This window comes from Bos javanicus, chromosome 1 (assembly GCF_032452875.1).
Source record: "Bos javanicus breed banteng chromosome 1, ARS-OSU_banteng_1.0, whole genome shotgun sequence".
Taxonomy (NCBI): domain Eukaryota; kingdom Metazoa; phylum Chordata; class Mammalia; order Artiodactyla; family Bovidae; genus Bos; species Bos javanicus.
In genome coordinates this window covers 157,084,488-157,105,421 of record NC_083868.1, presented here as the reverse complement: position 1 = coordinate 157,105,421, position 20,934 = coordinate 157,084,488, and the positions used below count along the sequence as shown (strand labels likewise).

Below are 20,934 nucleotides of genomic sequence, written 5' to 3'. Positions count from 1 at the left end.
AGGGATGCTGGCGGATGAGTCTGCGGGGAGCGTCCACCTTCGGGGCTCCAGAGGCAGGAGCTGCTGCGGATTCATCAGTGCTGAGAGAACCGGACAAACGGGATGCTGCCAGGCGCCTCTGCAACTGCGGTCGCCTCGCTGAGCCATCATGGTGCTCAGGGGCGGTGCCCCCAGGCTCCCTTCTCGCCAACCCTAATCTAGAACCACAGGGAAAGGGACCCAGGCCAACGTTGTCTCCAGCCTCAGCAAGTTAACGGTGGAAGGCGATTCTGGAGGAAATGTCAGTGTGTGCATGCTCAGTGGTGGCTGACTGTGACCCCATGGCCTGCAGCCCGCCAGGCTCCTCCGTCCATGGGCTTCTCCAGGCAAGGATTCTCCTCCTCCAGGGGATATTCCCGACCCAGGGATCGAACCCGAGTCTCCTGCATCTCCTGCATTGGCAGGTGGATTCTTTACCACCACGCCACCTGGGAAGCCCAGAGGAAAGGTAGTGAGTTCCATTTTGGACGCGTAACTTTGGGTTGACTGGGATATGTGCCTGTAGTGATGTCAAGTAGGTAGCCAGGCTTGTCCAACCTTCAATATGCAAACAAGCTCCTCTTGGACTCCAGTTCCAATCCAGCTCAGGGTGAGAAAGTGGAATACACCTAGGGATTAACAACCTAGGAAACAGGACTTTCCTGGTGACCCAGAGGTTACAACTCCGTGCTTCCATTGCAGGGAGGGCAGCTTCATAGAGCCTAAGAGCTACAGGTATCGGCCAGGAAGAAGGCAGCCTCAGGAAACAAATCCAGAAAAAGAGGGGTAGGGTATAACTTTCAAGCGAAGATTTGCAGCAGCAGGATGGAGCAGACAGGCCCTCCAGGACAGGGAGGAAGGCATGTCCCGGAGAGATGGCCCAAGATACCTTTTCCCTGAGTGGGAACACAACTTAATTGGCAGTCAATTAACTGACATGAATTGATAGGCACTCCTTTCATTTTTTGGATCTGATCATGCAGGCATAAGGCAGTATATTCAGTGAATGATCCTTCTTTCAGAAATTTCAAAGACAAGTTTGTTAGTTAGCACAATTTGTGCCCTTATTGCTTCATAGTCCTTCAGAATCAGAGTCAGTTCTGACTGAGGTTCCAGATGATGCAGCAAACATTCCACACAAGGAGGTCCGTGACCAAGTCAGGGGACTGTCCCCCTGCCGTCAACAGCATCCCCATCACCCCACTCCTACGGTCACCATTGCCAGGCAGTTGGAGGGACAGGGGCCGCGGAACACTGGCGAAGAGAGGGCGAAGGAAGGTGGCGATCCCAGAGGAGCATGGAGGCGAACAGTGCTTTCAGGTAACTTTTTTTCCATTTGTATCGGATAACAAATGTAGTTAGTGAACAGTTATATCTGCAGTTTTCTTTTTCCTCCACTTTCTCAGTCATCAAACGAAACTGCGACTTCCTGGTAGACTATGTTCATGGAAGAGTGCTATATTCGTCTGACTGCCTTATACCAAGCGCTTCTGCTTCTCTGCCTTTCCTTTTTTGGCCATGCCACACAGCACGGGGGATCTTCTCTCACCAGTGACTGAACTGGTGCCCCTGCATCGGAAGCTCAGAGTCTGAACCACTGCACCGCCCGGAAGCGCCTCTTTGTCTGCCCTTATTCTTTTCCTTAACAGTGTTTTTATCTATTTTTAATTTATTTTTGGCTGCACTGGGTCTCACTTCTGCCTGTGGGCTTTCGCTGCTGCAGTGAGTGGGAGCTGCTCTCTAGCCGCGAGCAAAGGCTTCTCCCCGAGGCGGCTTCAGTCACCGCAAAGCGCGGGCTCCAGGCGCTCCTAGCTGTGGCCCACGGGCTCAGCTGCCCAGCGGCAGGGGGTCTTCCCCGGCCGGGGATCAAACCCGTGTCCACTGGCTTAGCAGGCAGATTCTTAGGCACTGGGCCTCTGGGGACGTCCTCTCCACCCTTATTCTGCTCTTTCATGCTAGTAGTTCTCTCTGTCTGATGGTACCAGTTTCCATGATCCTTCAGTCATTGCCTGTTTCCATATGAGGCTATAAGCTCCATCGCAGACAATGCCTTTGTTCACCACTCTGTCCCGAGCAAATAAAACAGTCCCTGGCAAATGGCAGGCCCCTACTGCATGAACGAATGGGCATGTTGCTTTCCCAGAACGGCTCCGTGTGAGAGAGAGTTGTGTCATGGCTATCCTCTGTAGATGGTCCAAACAGTTCAACGAGCCTCAGAAAAACTGTATTCTTTACATGAACATTCTGCAATAATAGCAGTTAAAAGATACTTGGTATACATTTTGGTCAGAAGAGCTGAAAAGCTTTGCCGTTTTCCCGTACGTCTCTGCTTGCCTGTCCAGCTCCTTGGCTGGGCCCTCCTCCCGCTCCTGCCTGCTAACTGGTCGCCCGTGGGTTTGCCTTGGAGCCCTTGCTGCTTTTCCTCAACTGAGTGTTTCTCGAGTCAGCTCAGCTGTCACGGGCCCCTTTCCCGCGCAGACGAAGGGCTGGGCCCTCGGTCGGGCCTCGTCACGGGGCTCTGCTCCGGCTCCAGCGGGCTGTCTGGTTCTCCATGTGAGCGTGTGGATGAGGCCACAGACTCCTCCCGTCGTCGCTGCAGGCCAGGACACCAGCTTGATTCTGCAGCCGGCCTGTGGTAGACACTGAAGAAGTGGATGTGAGCTGACTAAGCACTGAAGTGATGGGTGGGATTGATAGAACTGGAGGATGTGCTTTAAAATATTCCGGTAAAGAAATGAGTAAAATGAAATAATGTGTGGCTGAGGACACAGAAACGAGAGTGAAAAAATGTTAATAATGGTTGAAGTTGGCGACGGGGGCTCATTACATATTTCCATTCCTGCGTGTTGTTTAAATTTTCCATTAAAAAAGAAAAACAAAAATTGGTTGGTGAGGCAAAGCCAGGAGAGTTTGCTAATAGGCTAACAGATCAACGAGCATTTATGAGGTGAAAACTGGTGATTGAAGTGTTACCGTAGGGATGAGTGGCTACATCCAGCAGAGCTGTGCACAGCAGGGATTTAAGTACACATAGGAAGAGCAGCACATTAAATGCGCCTGCGTGAGGTACATCTCCCACCCATTTTCCTGAGAATGCTTTAGTTAGGACAAAAGTATTTTAAAAAATTATTATATCTCTTTACATTATATATATTATATAATATAATTATTTTATTATTAGGAAAAATTTAAGTACAAAAGTAATTATGCTCATACTTGAAATCACATTGCTAAGGCTCAAGCGTATACCTTCCCTTGCCCGGATAAAGTATTATGCTGATTTCTCTATTTGTTCTTAGAGGTCTATCTGGCTTCCTAGAGATTTTGCCTAATTTCGCTCGGGCCTGCCCAGGCCAGTCACCAGTTCCCTGGGTTGGTACTCTGTTTTGGAGGAGGAATCACAGAAAGAGCAATCAGAATATGTTAGATCAATATTAAATCTTGAGGAGTCAAAGCAAACTGCAAATTGCCTCATTTCAGGCCTGTAAATATCTTTCATCCTGTTCACAGAGTGTTTTGGAAAGCAAGGCAGTTGTACACGAGAAAACCAACAGCTGATTCAGAGTATGAAGTCCCACTGACATGGAAAAGAAAGCATTTTAAAAGGAAGAAGAAGAGACCATCAAAAGAAGTCTCTGAGAAACACTCTCTAGTGCAGGACTACAATGCGATGCTCACATTCCCCTGCTCCATTTGCAAGCGTGAGGTTGGCCTGCCTGGAGTTTTCTCCCACAAGAAGCAGCACATGGCTCTGAGCACGCTGGGCTTGCAGTGGACGGGAGGGAAGAAACCAGGGCTCTCAGCGATCATAGGCCAGAGACAGTCTGTCATTACTAAGCTGCTGTCATCTTTTGCGTTCAACGAGAAAACCTTGCAGAGCATTAATAATGCTTTTGAGCTACTGTGGAAGAGACAGATACCAGCATACTATAAGATTATGCAGAACATTTGCGAGAGCTCCATACATCCTCAAAAAATCGGTCACCTGTTAATTAAAGAAGCAGCTGTTTGCAAAGACAGGAATTCTACATGGAGAGTTGACATGAATAATAAATTCATTGTCATGAATAATTTTGGCAGTAAACCCAACGTGTGTTTTTTTGGTTTGTTTGATGGACATCACGGAGACTCAGCAGCCGACTTGACCTCAATGGAACTCCCAGTTTTACTACTCCATCAACTTTCCAGACTTGATCCTTCCTACCAGATGACTTCAGAAGAGCAAAAAGTAATCAATTCTTTCAACACAGTGTTTAGTGAAGACTACAGAGCTATAGAAGAGTCTTTCTCCTCCAAAAAGAAAAGGACAAAAGGAATGAAAAGCGTGTATGAGAACATACACAAAGCCTTTGCCAAAGCGTTCTGGAGAATGGACAGGCTTTTACGTCTTGGAAGGAGGGAAGCGTCCAGGGTCCGATGGAGTGGCTGTTCCGCAGTCACTTGCATACTGGAAAGCAGTGTTGAGAGTCCTGAAGCCAGGAGGTCTTGGGGAAGAATCAGTGACCTTGCTGCTTTGGCAGATAGGCACCTTTTCCCGGGGATGCCCCAAATCACCACTGGGGTGCTACACATCGCAAATGCTGGTATGTATATTGAATGTGGCAGACTACATCTTAATATGTTTTATTCCTGGCAGCAAAACCTCTCATGCTTCCAGAATTATCTGCTGATCTATTATTTAATGACTTTTTCATGCCTAGATATTTCATTGACCAGTTTAAGAAATGATCAACAACCACAGTTTAGATTCAGATTGCAGGCACAACATGAATTGTAATTATTTCTCAAAGAGGCGCATATGTGAAACAATGTGATCCAAATATGAAGTTTTCTAAATGGGGCAGTCACACAGCAGCTGATAAAGGCAAAGCGAATCTATTACACTTGCTTAATCTGAATGGAGCCAAAACATTTCCCACACTCCCCTCTTTGGGAGAGAGGACAGTTCTCTGAGTGGTGTTAATATAGCTGCTCAAAGTGGTCAGTTACTCCGCTAACTAACACATTTGCAAAGGTCATTCTTGTGCTTACTGGCCAGCCGCATCAGCTTCATCTTAGAGGAAACAGTCGTTCACGACTGTGTTATAGCTGTGGGTTTTTTCTTTTTTCATCTTTTTTTGCTGCACCACTTGGCATATGGGGATCTCAGTTGCCCAACCAGGGATCGAACCTGCGTCTCCTGCATTGGCAGGGGGAGTCCTAACCACTGGAACACCAGGCCAGCCCCTAGGCATATATATGCTTCTCCAAAAAATGTGGCTGGAGTCTTTTATTTCAAGAAGCAATTCTTTTTAACTTTTATTTTAATTTGTATTTATTCATGCGTTTATTTGTGGCTGTGCTGGGTCCTCTCTAGGTGCAGAGAGCAGGGCTGCCCTTCACTGGGCTGCCAAGCCGTCTCACGGCGTCGGTTTCTCTCGTTGCTGAGCTCATGCTCAGCAGTTGTGGCGATCGGGCCTACTTGCCTCACAGCATGTGGAATCCTCCCAGACCAGGGATCGAACCCGTGTCCCCTGCATTGGCAAGCAGATTCCCAACCTCGAGGGACGTCCAAGAAGCAACTCTTTCGACCTGCAGTCTAAAGTTCTAGCTAAGGAGCTTGCCAAAATGGAAAGCCTGGAGGTCAAAAAGTTTCAGCCAAGTTAACCTGAGTTCCATGAGATGCTTAACCAGGGTTCCGCCACCCTTTCCTGGTTAGAATTATTACTAATGACAATGTCCACTTATTTAATATTGAATATAGAGTGATTTCTCACATGGTCTTCCAAGAATTCTCATATCTAAGGATATCTAAGTACCGCTTTTAAAAAATACATATTTGACATGTAACATTCTGTCAGTTTAAGAGGTACGTGTTAATTTGATATTTTTATATTGTAACATGACTGCCATAGTAGCAGTAATTACCACGTCTATCACATTACATAATTATCATTTCTTTTCAGTGGCTGGAAGTTCTAGTCTCTTCGCAAGTTTGACGATTAAAATATATATGTTCTCTCTCTTCCCAATACTGTGCATTCCATCTCTAGGACTGATTTACTGATAATTGTAAGTCTGGATCCTTAAACAACATCAGTTCTCTCTCTTTCTCAACCCCTGCCACCATTTCTAAGTGGTGTTGACTCGATTTTCCAGATGAGAGAATGGAAACTCGAGAGGTGAAATTATCTGTTTAAGGTGTCAGAGGTAATAGGAACTGGAGATGGAAATCAAGCTGCCTCTGAGGGGATTGTTCTAGAGCCTGAAGAGTCTAGGCCTCAGGGAGGAAGACTTTGACTCCAAAGCAGGGCTAGATAGACCCACCGAGACCACTACATGCCAAGGCCCCTGGAAGCTGGCCTGTTTCTGGCCTGGCTCTGGCTGTGTGCCCAAAATGAAGACTCCAAAGTAAGCAAAACCAAGGAGGCAAGTGCGATGGCCAGTTTCCTTAGGGTCTTTGCCATTTCCCAGGTTCTACCCTGAGGTTCCAAAGTGCTTCAGAGCAGGTTTCCTTCAGGGGTGGAGGATTTTCAGGTTTCAGACTTACCTGGGAACTGACCCACATCCTTGGACTTGGGACCTCTGTTAGAATGTATCGTTTGATATCAGGGTTCTTGGAAAATGAAAGGAAAATTTATGAGATATTCAGTAAGGAGATGCCATCGTCAAATGTTGAGTTTACTCTGATTCATTATTTCCAAGCTCACTCACTGCTGTTTGGCAGGTTCTAGTCTTCAGGTCAAACATTTGTTGGCTCTAACTTACAGGAATTGTGTTGAATAATTGTGTTAAAATGTGTTAATTGTGCTAAAATGGTTTCATTTGAGCATCTTTCATTTTAATAGAAACAAGTAGATGAAAAAAATTCAACGAGTGAAAGGGAGGTCATGATTTATAATATAAAAGTGCTCCTAAAAGAAAGCAATTTAAGTGAGTTACAAAAACATAAATTTGGACACAAATTTATTAGGAGCATATTTTGTATTTTATAAAATATGACCTATAAAGCTAGCAAGGAAATTCATTTTTCTTTGTTTGAAATTTATCAAATACCAGTATCACCATTAACTCTGAAATTAAAACAAAAAACAAACAAAAAAACAAACCCACTTCACTTTATAGTGAAATGCAAATGTGGTGATAAAGCCATTGAATAAATGTTGAATTTGTGCATGTGGGAAGAGTCTTCAAAAGACACTCTTGGTTTTTTGTTCTTAGCATTTCTCATTTGCATTGCATTTTATAATTTCCCTTGGTACTCTTTTACTTCAATTAATCCCCATAGGATTAGAATACTAATAAACATATTGATATGGAAACATACACTTTTTTCATAATATCAAATAAACCACAAACTTTATGTTTTTAATTAACCACACTAGTCCTTATAAACATAAGGGATTTTCATTTGATCTCTTAGATCCTTTTCCCCAATACTTTCATTTTTAATAGCTCTGCTGACATATAATTCACAAAGCACAGAAGTCATCCAGGTAAAGTGCACGTCTCCGTGGTCTTTAGTACATTCGCTGGTAGAGTCCTTTCTCCCCAGCCTGTACTTTGAGTTTATTTGTCTTTGAATCAAGTGTCTTCTTAGACAGCTATAGTTGGATACTGCTTCTCTTCGTTCCCTGTGGCTGCTATTACAAATTTATCATAAACTTGGTGGCTTAAACTACAGAAATTTATTCTCTCAGGGTTCAAAACCTTCTGCCTCAGCATGACTGGCCCAATACCTTCACGGCAGCGCCCCTCCCGAGGGGGTGGGAAGGATCTGTTTCCCGTTTCCAGCTTCGGTCTGGCTGCCAGCATTCCCTAGATTTTGGTGTGCCTCCACATTTCCCTCTTCTGTGTCTACAGCCGAACCTCCCGCCTGGGATGGCATTTAGAGCCCACCCAGACAACCCCGTGTAAGCATCTCAGGGTCAGAGTCACATCCTCAGAGTCTTTGCCCTTTAGGTAACACTTGCAGGCTCCAGAAGTTAGGTTCTGATACCTCTGGGGACTTTATTCAGCCTGCTACTGGGCGTGTTCGTTTGTCGTTCCATTTTGCTAATCTTTCCCTTTTGATTCAAGTTAGTAATTCATTTAGATTTAATGTAATTAGTTATAGGGTAGGATATATGTCAGATATTTTGCTGTTAGCTTTCTATCTCTTTTTTCTATCATTATTGCTTTCTTTTGTATTAGATATTGTCTAGTTTTCTATTTTGATTCCTGTGTTTCTCTTCCTGTATATTAAACAAATTTAGTGGCTATCCTGACGATTATAATAAAATCTTAAAAACAAGTTGGCTTGGATTCATGCCAATTTAATTTCAAAAAGACGTATACAACGTCTTTGCTCCAGGATAGCTCTGTTTCCTCCACCCTTCTTTGTACTTTATAGAATTACATCTTTACACACTACAAGCCTAAAAACGTTTTATAATTTTTGTCTCATGCAGGACAGGAGAAGAAGAGTGTTAAAAAGTAGTTTTTACTGTTTTATATTTAGCTATATACAGCTGTGCCTTGACAACATTATTTGAACGGTGTGGGTTTACTTCTATGCAAAACTTTTTCAATAGTAAATACCTATTACACAATCCACGGTTGGCTGAATCTGTGAATGTGCAGATATGGGGGCGGGGCTGGCTGTTGGACTTGAATATCCACAGATTTTGGTGGATCTTGAATACCCACAGATACATCTTCAGGGAGTCCCAGAAGCAGTGCTCCCTGATCCTGAGAGACAACAGTAGTAACCTTTTTTTCGGCGGGTGGGTTCAACGTACAGTCCTGCGCTTTCATTTTAATCTGAAAGACTCCCGTCTTATTTCTCGTTCGGCAGATCTGCCGGTGGTGAATTCTCCTAGTCTTTGTTTACTTGGGAATATGTTACTTTCTTCACTGTTGAAAGGATAGTTTGCCTGTTGACTATGTCATGCCATTGCCATCTGGCATCCGTGGTTTCTGATAAGACTGATTGTCGATCTTACTGAATTCCTTTGGCTGTAGGTAACGAGTCACTTTTCTCATGCTCTTTTCAATATTCTTTTTTCCTTTGTTTTTTGACAGTTTGATTATGACATGTTTCAGTACTGACCTCTAATTTATACTATTTTGAGCTTCTTGGATCTTTTTATTCAAATTTGGGACATTTCTGGCCATTATGTCTTCAAACCTTCTTTCCCCACTCTCTCTTCCTTCAATTATGTGTATGTCGATGTACCTGGTGGTAACTCACAAGTCTCTGAGACTGTTCATGTTACTTCGTTCTTTCTTCCTTCTCTTCTTCAGACTGGATAACCTCAATTTATCAGTCAAATTTGCTGATTCTTCTGCCAGTTCAAATCTGATTCTGAGTTCATTTTATTGAATTTTTCATTTAAGAAATTGTACTTTTCAACTCCAGAATTTTGATTTGCTTGTTATAATTGCCATCTCTTTATTGATAGTTTCTAATTTGGGGGAATCAGTGTTCTCATGCTTTCACTTTTAGCCATATTTCCCTTTAAACATATTTATAACTTCTAAAACATTTGTTTTTTGGGGGGACTGTAATTCTAGTGCCTAGAATTCCTCAGGGACAGTTTCTGCTGATTTATTTCTCTTCTGTGCATGGCCTGTGCTTTGACGTTCGTTGACTGTCTCCCTGTTCTGTTTTGTTGTTGTTGAAACGTGGATGTTCACATTCACACAGACGCCCTTCCTCGCCAGGCCGCTGGTGCTACTGGTTTGTGACTTTTAAGAACTAATTTTCTCATGTTGATGTATGGAAAAACAGTACAATATTGTAAAGTAATTAACCTCCAATTAAAATAAGTAAATTTATATTTAAAAAAAAAAGAAACACAAGAATAGTTACAGAAATGCAAAAAAAAAAAAAAAAGGCACAGAAGTCGTGTAATGGTAATGCATGCTTTGTAAAGATCATAAAAAAAAAAAAGAACTAATTTTCTAGAGTCTATATGCTGTGTCATGTGTAGACACAAAGTCTCTGCTTGGTTGGTTATGTTGCTACTGCTGCTAAGTCACTTCAGTCGTGTCTGACTCTGTGCGACCCCATAGACGGCAGCCCACCAGGCTCCCCCGTCCCTGGGATTCTCAGGCAAGAACACTGGAGTGGGGTGCCATTTCCTTCTCCAGTTCACGAAAGTGAAAAGTGAAAGTGAAGTTGCTCAGTCGTGGCCAGCTCTTAGCGACCCCATGGACCCTCCCTGGGAGTCTCCAGGCAGGAGTACTGGAGTGGGTGCCACTGTTAGTGTTCAGGCAATGGCACCCACTCCAGTACTCTTGCCTGGAAAATCCCATGGGCAGAGGAGCCTGGTGGGCTGCAGTCCATGAAGTCGCTAAGAGTCGGACACGACTGAGAGACTTCACTTTCACTTTTCACTTTCATGCATTGGAGAAGGAAATGGCACCCCACTCCAGTATTCTTGCCTGGAGAATCCCAGGGACGGGGAAGTCTGGTGGGCTGCCGCCTATGGGGTCGCACAGAGTCGGACACGACTGAAGCGACTTAGCAGCAGCAAGAACTAGATGATGGTTTCCTTAAACACCTAGTACTAATACATATGGCTTCCAGTCTTTCTGAGGGGGTATCTTTGTCTTGTAAACAATAGCAGGGGGTTTACAACGCTGCCTAAGCTTTTACTTCCTATTGAGGTCTGTCCTGAAGACCATCCACAGGTGAGTCGTCAGGGGCCGCTCGAGTCCCGGGCCGGCCCACAGCCTGCTGCGTGTGCACCCTTTTCTATTTTTCCGGGGAATATATTTGAGCTTTTCAAAACCCTCTACAGAGTCTCATCATTCAGCTGTTTCTTACGCAGTTTACTGGGTGCTGGGATCAGTGCTTCAGGCAGCTGTGCTCTGAAACCGTTGCTGCTGATTCTTCTCAGCAAACACACTGCTAAGTCGCTCAGTTGTGTCCGACTCTTTGACTGTAGCCCACCAGCCTCCTCTGTCCACGGGATTCTCCAGGCAAGAATACTGGAGTAGGTTGCTATGCCTTCCTCCAGGGGATCTTCCCAAACCGGGGATCGAACTTGCATATCTTTTATCTTCTGCATTGGCAGACAGATTTTTTTACCACTAACATCATTTGGGAAGCCTGGCAAACACACTGAGGGTCAGTTATTTGCACAGAGTAAGCTCTGAGTCAGATCAAATGATGACAAGATTTGAGAATGGAGCTTTCTTCAGGTAACTGCAAAAAGTCCAAATGGTGAGGTTTCTCTGAGGGTAGATTTTTAGGGAGGTCCAAAGCCATTCTTTCCCCTGTAGAGGCTTCTAGACTGGACTGTTGATTTTCATTATAAAACTTTTGGTTTTCAAGGCTACTGCAGAGCTGAAGAGAAAAGGTTTGGAGTAGGTCAAGTTACAAGGCCATGAACACTTCTATTTTTATTAATACCTACTTTAAGCTGTCTCTCTTCAATAATGCTCAGCTTTTTGCAAGCCTTTGGTCAACTTCCGGCATTCTAGAAAAGTTGACTTTAACAGCTTTTCACAGTGCTCTCCGTCCTTTTACTGAGGAGCAGATTTTCAGAGATCCTTACTCTGCAATGGGCTTTCCTGGTGGCAGAGTGGTAAAGAGTCCACCTGCCATTGCAGGAGATGCAGGAGACTCAGGTTTGATCCCTGGGAAAGATCCCCTGGACTAGGAAATGACAACCTACTCCAGTACTCTTGCCTGGAAAACCTCATGCACAGAGGGTCCTGGTGGGTTATCGTCCTCGGGTTTGCAAAGAGTTGGACGTGACTGCGCACACATTCACTCGCGTTACTCTGCAATAATCTAATGTTTTCTGCTGGGATAGTGAATCTGCTGTTAATCATATCCAGTGCCTCTTTCGTGTTATTTATTTCTGGCCGTGCTGGGTCTTCGTTGCCGCACAGGCTTTTCTCAGCGGTGGTGCCTGGCTTCTCAGGCGGTGGCGTCTCTGGCGGAGCCTGGGCTCAGGCACGCAGGTGCTTGCAGGCTCCAGAGCACAAGCTTGGATGTTCCGGCGCGCAGGCTTGTTGCTCCACGGCCTGTGGGATCTTCTGGGACCAGGGATTAAATTCATGTCTCCTGCCTTGGCAGGCAGATTCTTTACCACTGAGCCACCAGGGAAACCCACATTTCATTTCATATTTTGTATTTTTTATCTTCAGAAGTTTGACTTTTGAAATTATCTTCCAGGCCTATGGGATTCCCTGGTGGCTCAGACAGTAGAGTTTGCCTCCGATGCTGGAGGCCTGAGTTCGAGCCCTGCGTCAGGAAGATCCCCTGGAGAAGGGAATGGCAATCTACTCCAGTATTCTTGCCTGGAAAGTCCCATGGACAGAGGAGCCTGGCGAAGTACAGTTCATAGGGTCACAGAGAGTCGGACATGACTGAGCAACTTCACTTTGACCTTCTTTCACTTTCCATGCCTATACGTAACTTCCTGAACAAGTGCACGCCACTTACAACTTCGAGAGTTCTTCCTACTGATTCCAATATCTGTCAGTTCTGCATTGGTTTCAATGGATTTTTTGCTTTATTATGGGCAGTTATTTCCCAACTTACTTGCACGCTTTGTGTTCTAGTTTTTCAGGGCTGCCGTAACAAATTATTTTGAACTTGGCAGCTTAACACAACAAAACTCCCTTCTCTTACAGTTCTGGAGACTAGATGCTCCCAATCAAAGTGTTTCCAAGGCCGTGCTCCCCTGAATTCTCCAGGAAAGAGTTCTTCCTTGCCTCTTTCAGCTTCCACTGGGTCCAGGTACTTCTTGGCCTGTAGTTGCAAAAGTGAAAGTTAGTCGCACAGTCGTGTCCTACTCTGCAACCCCATGGACTGTAGCCTGTCCGGCTCCTCTGTCCATGGGATTCTCCAGGCAAGAATACTGGAGTGGGTTGCCATTCCCTTCTCCAGGATCTTCCTGACCCAGGGATCGAACCTGGGTCTCCTGCATTGTAGGCAGATTCCTTACCAACTGAGCCGGTAGGGAAGTCCCATACTCCCAGTATCTGGGCCAAAAACCAGTATCCCAGCCAAAAACTCTCCCGATATCTTCCTGTTTTCTGGGGGGAAGGGGCAGGCACTTGGCATGTGGGATGGGATCTTGGTTCCGCCACCAGGGAATGAGCCTGCACCCCCGAATCTGGAAGCAGTCTTAACCACTAGACTCCCGGGGAGATCCCTCTGTCTTCGCTGACTTTCTGCTCTTCTCCCTCTGTGTCTCTTCTATGACGATACTTTTTGGGTTTAGAATCAACTTGGATAATCCATCTCAAAACCCTAACTTAATTTCACTTGTAAAGATTTGTTTCCAAATAAAATCATATTCACAGGTCTTATAAGGGGGTAGTATATGGTTTTTTTTTTAACTTCCCTAGCTTTGTTCTAGGGTGGAGTTACTAGAAACATTTGATTGTTTCAGATTCTACTTTTACAATTTGTCAGGTAAATTCAGAGCAATGTCTAATTCAGGTTGAGGCAAGCCCTTCCTCAGTACACTACTCAGTGACCCACAGGTGTTTTTCTAGTCTGACTGCTGTGTCCTCAGCCACGTTTTGCTGATGGGTCTGATAGCTCTTGGCCAGTGCTAGGATCAGGACCTTGCTGACACCCGGGGACGCGTCTCTGCAGGCCCCTGGCCGTCTCTGAGCACCCTTCCCTCTGGTTCTTTCCCTGGTGAAGTCTGGCTGCCTTGGTCTCCCTGGACTCTCAGTTCTGTCTCCTCAACACAGATCAGAGGCTAAGTCCAGTTACTGTTACTGTATCTTGGCCGGAAGCAGAGAAATTCCCTATATTAATACTTGGGAGGATTTAACTGAGGCCTCTGTCATCTCGACTACACACTGACCATCGCCTGATCCCTGCCTGTTAACACTGTCAATCTGACTTAAAACGATCAATTTGAGCATTTCCAGACTACAAATACACAAAGGTTGTGCTTCCAAATGCTTTGTGGTTCCCTTTCTTTCCTCCACCGTTCAGCATCGATTTTGAAATAGTTCATTTTTGTGGTAGTCTGGGAGGGTGGACGAGGGGCATATATTTTTGTTCGGTGTTTCAGTGAGGGCACGGTCGTCTGTGGCCCTAGCTTTGCTGGGAACCACTAGTCTCCCCAAGCTAAACAAGTCCTAGGCTTCGTTTCCTGTTCCGTAATCCTGTGGCAAGTCCAAGGCCACTCATCTAGCTCGGCAAGCACTCTCAGCTAAGGGCTGGCTTGTGCTCTTGGAACACTCTGGGGTTCAGGCGCTACAGCTTCTGTTCCTTCCTGATACTGAAGTGTTTTATGTATCTGCTATCCCAGTATCTTTGTCTGGATGATACATTCTTGCTCATCGTTCCTCTTAACGACTCGTTTCCTAGCGTCCTGGTGTGTCCTCCCGTGAGCTCACTCCAGGTGCAGAGACCAAGCGTGCCCTTGCCCACTACTGCCCCTCTGCTCAGCTCCTTTGCCTGCAGCGTCCTGCGTCTGGGGTGTCCCTTCAGTCCCAGGTCCTCTCCTTTCTCATTTCATGACTGACACTGTGTTTGCAGATATTTTCATGTGTTGTGATTCTATCTAGAAATGATTGTTCTTAAAGATGGTTTAGTAAGTTTCTTTTAAAATTATTTCCAGCCCCATCTTTTCCCCTAAAACATAATTCAACTCCAGTCATCTTAAGCAGAAAAAAAAAAAAAAAAAAACAAAAACACCGCATTCTTAAAAAACATTCACCTTTTGTAGACATTCCCTTCCCCACCTTCCTTTTTAAGGGGTGGGTTGGTGGTGGACTCATATATACACAACAAATATTTGACAGATGGTTGAGAATGAAGTGTTAAGTACTCTTTAGACTCCAGACGGAAAATGCTGAAGGTGAGTTTCGTGCTTACACATCTTACAAAAACAAAGGAATCTTTTTGGATGTACATTCAAAACTGTCTACTTAATAATTAAATGTCACTCAGAGAAATAAAGTAACTTAATGAAAGACACACGGACAAAATTGGGACTGATGACCCATATGTCAGGTTCTGGTCCCAAGTCCTGCTTCTGAACCAAGCCGTCTTTTTATCCCGGGGCCCTCAGGCATACTAGGGACGCTTCCTTTTCATAAACTGGAGACACCCTGGTAGCTGCAGGGACAGCTACCTCCCTGCCTTTTGCATAACGAATACGCACACGGTCTTAAAAAGGCTCCCGTGTCCTCTCAAAGCAGTTAATTCCCATTTGACGAATGTCCCTGCACACGTGGCCTTCTAGTCCCCCTGCTCTATTTTGCTCTGAAGAGCACTGTCTCTCCAGCTATTGAAAGCTAGTAGGTTCCTGTCTAGGGATTTGAACTCTCCGTGTTGCTGGTTCACCGCACGTTGGGTGAGGGTCATCACAGTTCACCGCGTTTCTCATTTCCTCCAGGCTTCACAGGGGCCCTTCCTGAAAGGCAATCGTGCTCTCAAACTGCCAAACCTCGCTCTTCTCTTTTGCCTCAATTCTCCAAGACACGTGGACATTGAGGGTTATTTTTAAATCTCCCTCCAATTTCCTATTTTCCTTGAAGCTTTTTGCTCATTATTTCACTCTAGCTCTCAACAATGTAGTCAATGGCTTTCAGCAACTCCGTTTGCAGCCGACAGCTTAGCAGCCCAAGGTTCAGGAGATGCAAGTACCAGCTGCCCATCCACTTTCCATCCTGCGTGCCAGGAATACTCTTCCAGGGCCTGAGTAATCTTCCTTATCATCCCATATTTCCTGAGTTATACGTAAGAGTTGAGAAACAGCGGGTACCCCTCCTTCCTTCATGCAAAGTCACACAGGTAAGGCTGTGAGGTATTCAGAAGGCAGCGCTGAATAAAGGAATTAAATAATTGTCGAAGGAATTAAACAACTCACTCATGCAAGTCAATGGGAGGACAAAACCTGAAGCCATTACTTGTGTACTCAATTTCTGAAAATTTATTTGTGCTGAGCTCAGGGATGTTCACAATAATAAAATCAACCAAAACGGCATTTCCTACTCTGTAGCACAACAATCAAAAAAAAAAAAAAAAAGGCAAACGGCAGTACGTATCTTTACCAAGCTCTCTGCACAGGCCACGAAAATCAAAACACCAATTATCCCCTTCCGCTGTAACGAGATAATCGTATTAAGTTCTTTTCAAACCACACAGAGGAGACAGTGCTTTTTGCTGAGTGAGCTCTGGCGCGCCACATGCAGATAACACATCCAGGAAGCCGGTGGATTCACTGTTGTGAGCCCCGTTTCAGAGCTCCGGTAGCACCGTTTCCGTGTGCAGGCACACAAAGAAACTTCCTAATGTAGAAGAGGGACTGAGCCGTGTGTCCTGCTAACACAACGGTTCATTTACTCTGTCGGCACAATCATAATTTGCAACTAGCAAAAGCCAAGAATTATTTTACTGATTTATCTTCTGCAGGGTGTAAACAGAATGACCAGCAGAAAAGTTAACAGAAATCATTAATAACCAAACCACAAATAAATAGAAGAGGTCATGCAGTTTTGAAGACTATCGTTTACAGTTATCAAGTTTCCAAAATTGTCCACGTAATCATCTTTTGGTCCCATTCAGTAGCTATTATTATTATTAGGTACTATTATCTAATGCTTAGTAGATATTAGCAGTTTCCATTATGTAAATAAGCCAACAGGCTCCCTCTATGCCCGAGCTAATGCTTTACCAACTCAGGCTCTGTCCAGATTAGGGGTATGAAACTTACCCTCTGACACCTAAGACCCTTTACCTGAAGTATGAGGGGATTCGAAACTAGGGGCTGCAACAACAAAATTCTGACTTCAGGTACAGTACCATGCTTGAAATCAGAATATTTTAATGTAAGTTTTGCCTGTGATTCCAGGAATATTAATTCTCATAGGTATTATAAACATACAATTATGTTCCTAAAAACTTTGGGAAGATCAGTTTTTCCTAACAAATGAAAAACAAAAATTTTTTTGTATACCAAAGAAAAGTTTGGTAATACAACCATCCTTCAAACTGTCTCAAAGGATGACATTTAAATTTTCTTAGGATTTCAATAAAACACACGACAGGTTTGTCTGAACCATGAACAAACTGTAAGACCTCAGTTTTCAATCAAAGGGTTTAATGTTGGCTAAATGTTATCCACTTCACACACTAACGCCACATTATTTTCTCTTCCCAGGCCTGGCTGACTGAATTGTAACACACATAACAAACCCAGTAAGATGGATACTAACAGTGGCATTATAATTTTTTAATCATCCATACCTATAATATATTCAGGTTTTAAGTTTAACCAGTTAAAAAATTATCAAACTCTACTCCTAGAAAAAAAATCAGCTTGTGTTTTTAATTGAAAAGGCATTTATCAAAATATTAACAAAATGTCTGCTCTATGGAATATATATAGATTAGAAAAAAGTTTAATTCTTGATTCTATATATAATACTCAGAAGCTGCTTCATAAAAAGATTATTTTTCATTATCTGTAGTTTGTTGTTTCAATACTAAATATATTTTAAACACTAAGTTTGCTAAGAGGAATAAACGAGCCTTCCAGTTTGAAATCTGAATTACTATAAATCTAATAATGATGTGAATATTACATATATTTAAAAAAAATTTTTTAATGGCCTGCTTTCTGTCTATACTCTGGAACAAATTAATGACGTTAACAGTGTTTGATACAACGGGTTATAAATCTCTAGGACCAATTTTTAAACATCTTTTAGGTAATGTGCAAGCAGTCTTATGCAGAAATGGGAAAGGCTTCTGCTTAACCAAAGAGCACAGCACGCGGAACCTGGACGAGAGGAGGCGGGTGCTCCGGCAGGGTGCGGTCATCAGCGCCAACGCACCGCACGGCCTCCTCCAGGGGCAGACGACCACCACACGAGGGCTTGGCTTCCACGGGAATCTCAAGCTGAAAAGATTCATCATCCCAGCGCCTCAGACGGTTTCTGTGCCCATAGATGACTTGTGTCAGTTCCTTATCCTGGGCACCGACGGGCTCTGGGGAGTCCTGGACACGAAGGAGGTCACTGCGCTCGCCATGTCGGCTTTCCAAGCACACAGAGAAACACGGGGTCCTGCCATGGGGAACCAACCGTCACCACCCAGAGGGTCTCTGCTTTGCCCCATCAGTGAACAAACCACATCCAAATCAGAGACTAACATCCACATAGTGTTCCAGCGCAAATCTGGAGAACGGGCGTCAACTGGAAGTTCAGAAGAAAACCTGTCAGTTTCAAAACATTCTATTTGTGACCCTGAAAGTTCAGGACTGTCTCCACCAAAAAAGACTACTCGTGATCCCTGCAGTGAGGAAGGAACCGGCGGACTGACCAGTGTGGACAGAGAGCCGAAAGACTCAAGAGAAAGACAGGGAGGGCCAGGCAGTCAGAGTTTCTACGAGGGCGCTGCCGCGTACGTCAGCCACGAGCTCGTCAACGCTGCTCTAGCGGCTGGCTCCAGAGACAGCATCACAGTCATGGTGATACTGCTCAGCGGAGCCGAGCATCAGCTGCTGCCATGAGAGCGCTGGCTATCCAGAGAAGCGAAGCATGGAGACAGTTCTTCAGGGAACCAGGTACCAGAACAATGCATCCATTTTTAAGAATGCAGTAAAGAAAATATAAAAGCAGATTTCAGGTAACACAATGCCATTTGTATATGTTCATGTGAAAAAAGAGAAGAACCAGTACTTGCTTTTTAATACCACTTTATTCCAACCTGAGCACCTCAATATAAAACTAAACACTGGTGAACTGTTCTCCTTACTAATTCTGAATTACTGTAAGTGTACAAGTTCCGCTAGCAGTTCAACACTTAAATAGATTAAATCATCTCTGACACAGGGTAGATTTCATATAATGAAAATGCCTAAAACAGTTAGTGCAATATACTGATCAAAATAAAATGAACTTTGGAAAACAAGGCTGCAAGATTGCTACTAACATATCCAATACTTATGTTACAAATTACTGGTACATTTTTTATAATGGTTCTAGCCAGGTAGGAACAATTGAAGCCCCTTCCTTTCAAAGGGGGAGAAAAGGAAAAAATTAGCTGTTTTAGTAACTGTACATTTTGTATACTTTTAAGCAACTCTTAAATATTACCGAAAAGTAATAAACATACATGGAGACTACAATGCAGAACCCTATTTACAGCGCAGCTGAAGAGCGGATTTAAAATAATCAAGCTTGAATGTACATAATTGTTAGTGCACTGACTATACTTATGTCCAAAGGGCACAAAGGCCCCTCCCTACACCCAAACAAGACCTATGTGATGGCCAGCAGTGATTACACAGAAATCACAGACACCTGGTTTGTTTCCTTTTTGCTGAAGAACTCACATATTTGAAGGGAACACTATCCTTTAAGATGCACTTTATTCCATTTTAAAAACAACAGGATCAGCTGTAATTTAGATGCCACTAACGTTCATCTTTTCCCACTGAAGATGTGGGACTGTTTCCTTGTGGCGAATTTGTTAAAATGTGGAATGTATACTTTAAATAAGGACACTAAGAGAAATTACAGGTTGCCTGGACATGGCAGCTAAGCATAAATATCTTTAGAACCTCCTTCCAGAGCAGAAGTTTTTTCTGAAAAGCCCAAATGAGTAAGTTCCAAATTTTTTTCACAGAACTGGCTGGTTCACTGTGGGTTCAGAGTCATTTGTCTACATCCCTGGAGAAGAGCAGTGAGCCCCGCTAACTTCCCAAGGAGACAGCCGTGCACACGGCTCCCCGCCACCACCGCCGAGACACGTTCAGAGGGCCGCACGCATGCCACTAAAGATTAGGGTCAAAACACTGAAAATAATTCTGTATTAGAAACTTGACTATTGTTAAGTCTCTTCTTTTTGGAAGTCATACTGGGCTGGTTAAATGCTCCAATTCCACTCTTATTAACAATTAGGAAGCAGAAGAACATTCGGGAGTTTACGCTGGAGGGTTAGTTACTACAGCACTGACTCCTGGTGGGCTGTGTGGGCTCGGTGAGGTCTACTCCTCTTCCTCTGGTAGAATTTGCTCCTGGATTCTGTGGTTCATTCTTTGGCAACTTTTTAGCTGAGGGATAAATTATCAAACACAATCAGAATAGCTGTATTTAACTGTTTATATAGATTCATTTCACAATACTAGAAAAGGTTATACTTTATTTCATAATTGCTGCTGCTGCTAGGTCGCTTCAGTCGTGTCCGACTCTGTGCGACCCCATGGACGGCAGCCCACCAGGCTCCCCCGTCCCTGGGATTCTCCAGGCAAGAACTCTGGAGTGGGTTGCCATTTCCTTCTCCTCGTAATCACTAGTACTCCTGTTATTTAAAGGAAATCTGAAGTTATAAAGATAATAGCAGCCACCATGTTCATAACCAAGAAGCTCAGCTCCAGGACTTCCTTGGGGGTCCAGTGGTTAAGATTCCGAGCTCCCAATGCAGGGGCACGGATTTGATTCCTGGCTGCAGAACTAAGATCCCACAAGCCGCATGAGGCAGCCAAAACCCAAAACAGACAAGCTCAGCTCCGCCCGTCGGCACTCTCTGGACAGCCACACACTTTCCAGAACAAGTCAGGACAGAAAACACTGTCCGCTCAGTAGAATGTGTCCGCTACTGAGCAAATTATTACCCTAAATCATAGGAGACTGAGTCTCCTATTTTCTTCCTCGCTTATATACCTTCTACCTTCCAACGGTTATCCTCTGGCTTATTTTATCTTGTGGCTGATAAAGAATCCTAATCTGATTCATCAATAGCTCTGCCTGATAGAAATGGACTTGATTCTGAAGGTACTATCTCAAAAAACCATTTTCCAATGTTGAGCCAGAAAAGCATGGCTGGCCACATTTGGACAAACCCCACAACTGCAGTTACATGTAGCGTCAGCTTTGCTAATTCTCCGCAGCGTGGGTCCCACTGATGAGAAAACTACCTGCCAGAAGCAGTCGGCTTGGGTCTCAAGGATCCTCGCA

General features: G+C 44.2%; 2 protein-coding genes across 3 annotated transcripts in view; one reads left to right on the top strand and one right to left on the bottom strand.

The window, feature by feature from the left end:
* Nucleotides 1-1,126: 1,126 nt before the first annotated feature.
* On the top strand, nucleotides 1,127-18,983 carry PP2D1 (protein phosphatase 2C like domain containing 1). Its single transcript, XM_061425437.1, has 3 exons — nucleotides 1,127-1,338; nucleotides 3,529-4,601; nucleotides 17,683-18,983. The coding sequence occupies exons 1-3, from the start codon at nucleotides 1,316-1,318 to the stop codon at nucleotides 18,483-18,485; spliced, it is 1,899 nt and encodes a 632-aa protein (XP_061281421.1). The 5' UTR covers nucleotides 1,127-1,315; the 3' UTR covers nucleotides 18,486-18,983.
* Nucleotides 18,655-20,934, bottom strand: part of RAB5A (RAB5A, member RAS oncogene family) — a 33,483-nt gene continuing 31,203 nt past the window's right edge. For both annotated transcript variants that reach the window (XM_061425451.1, XM_061425462.1), the window contains exon 6: nucleotides 18,655-20,030. In XM_061425451.1, the coding sequence (XP_061281435.1) occupies nucleotides 19,915-20,030 (116 nt within the window). In that variant the 3' untranslated portion in view covers nucleotides 18,655-19,914. The remainder of the gene's footprint in view (nucleotides 20,031-20,934) is intronic.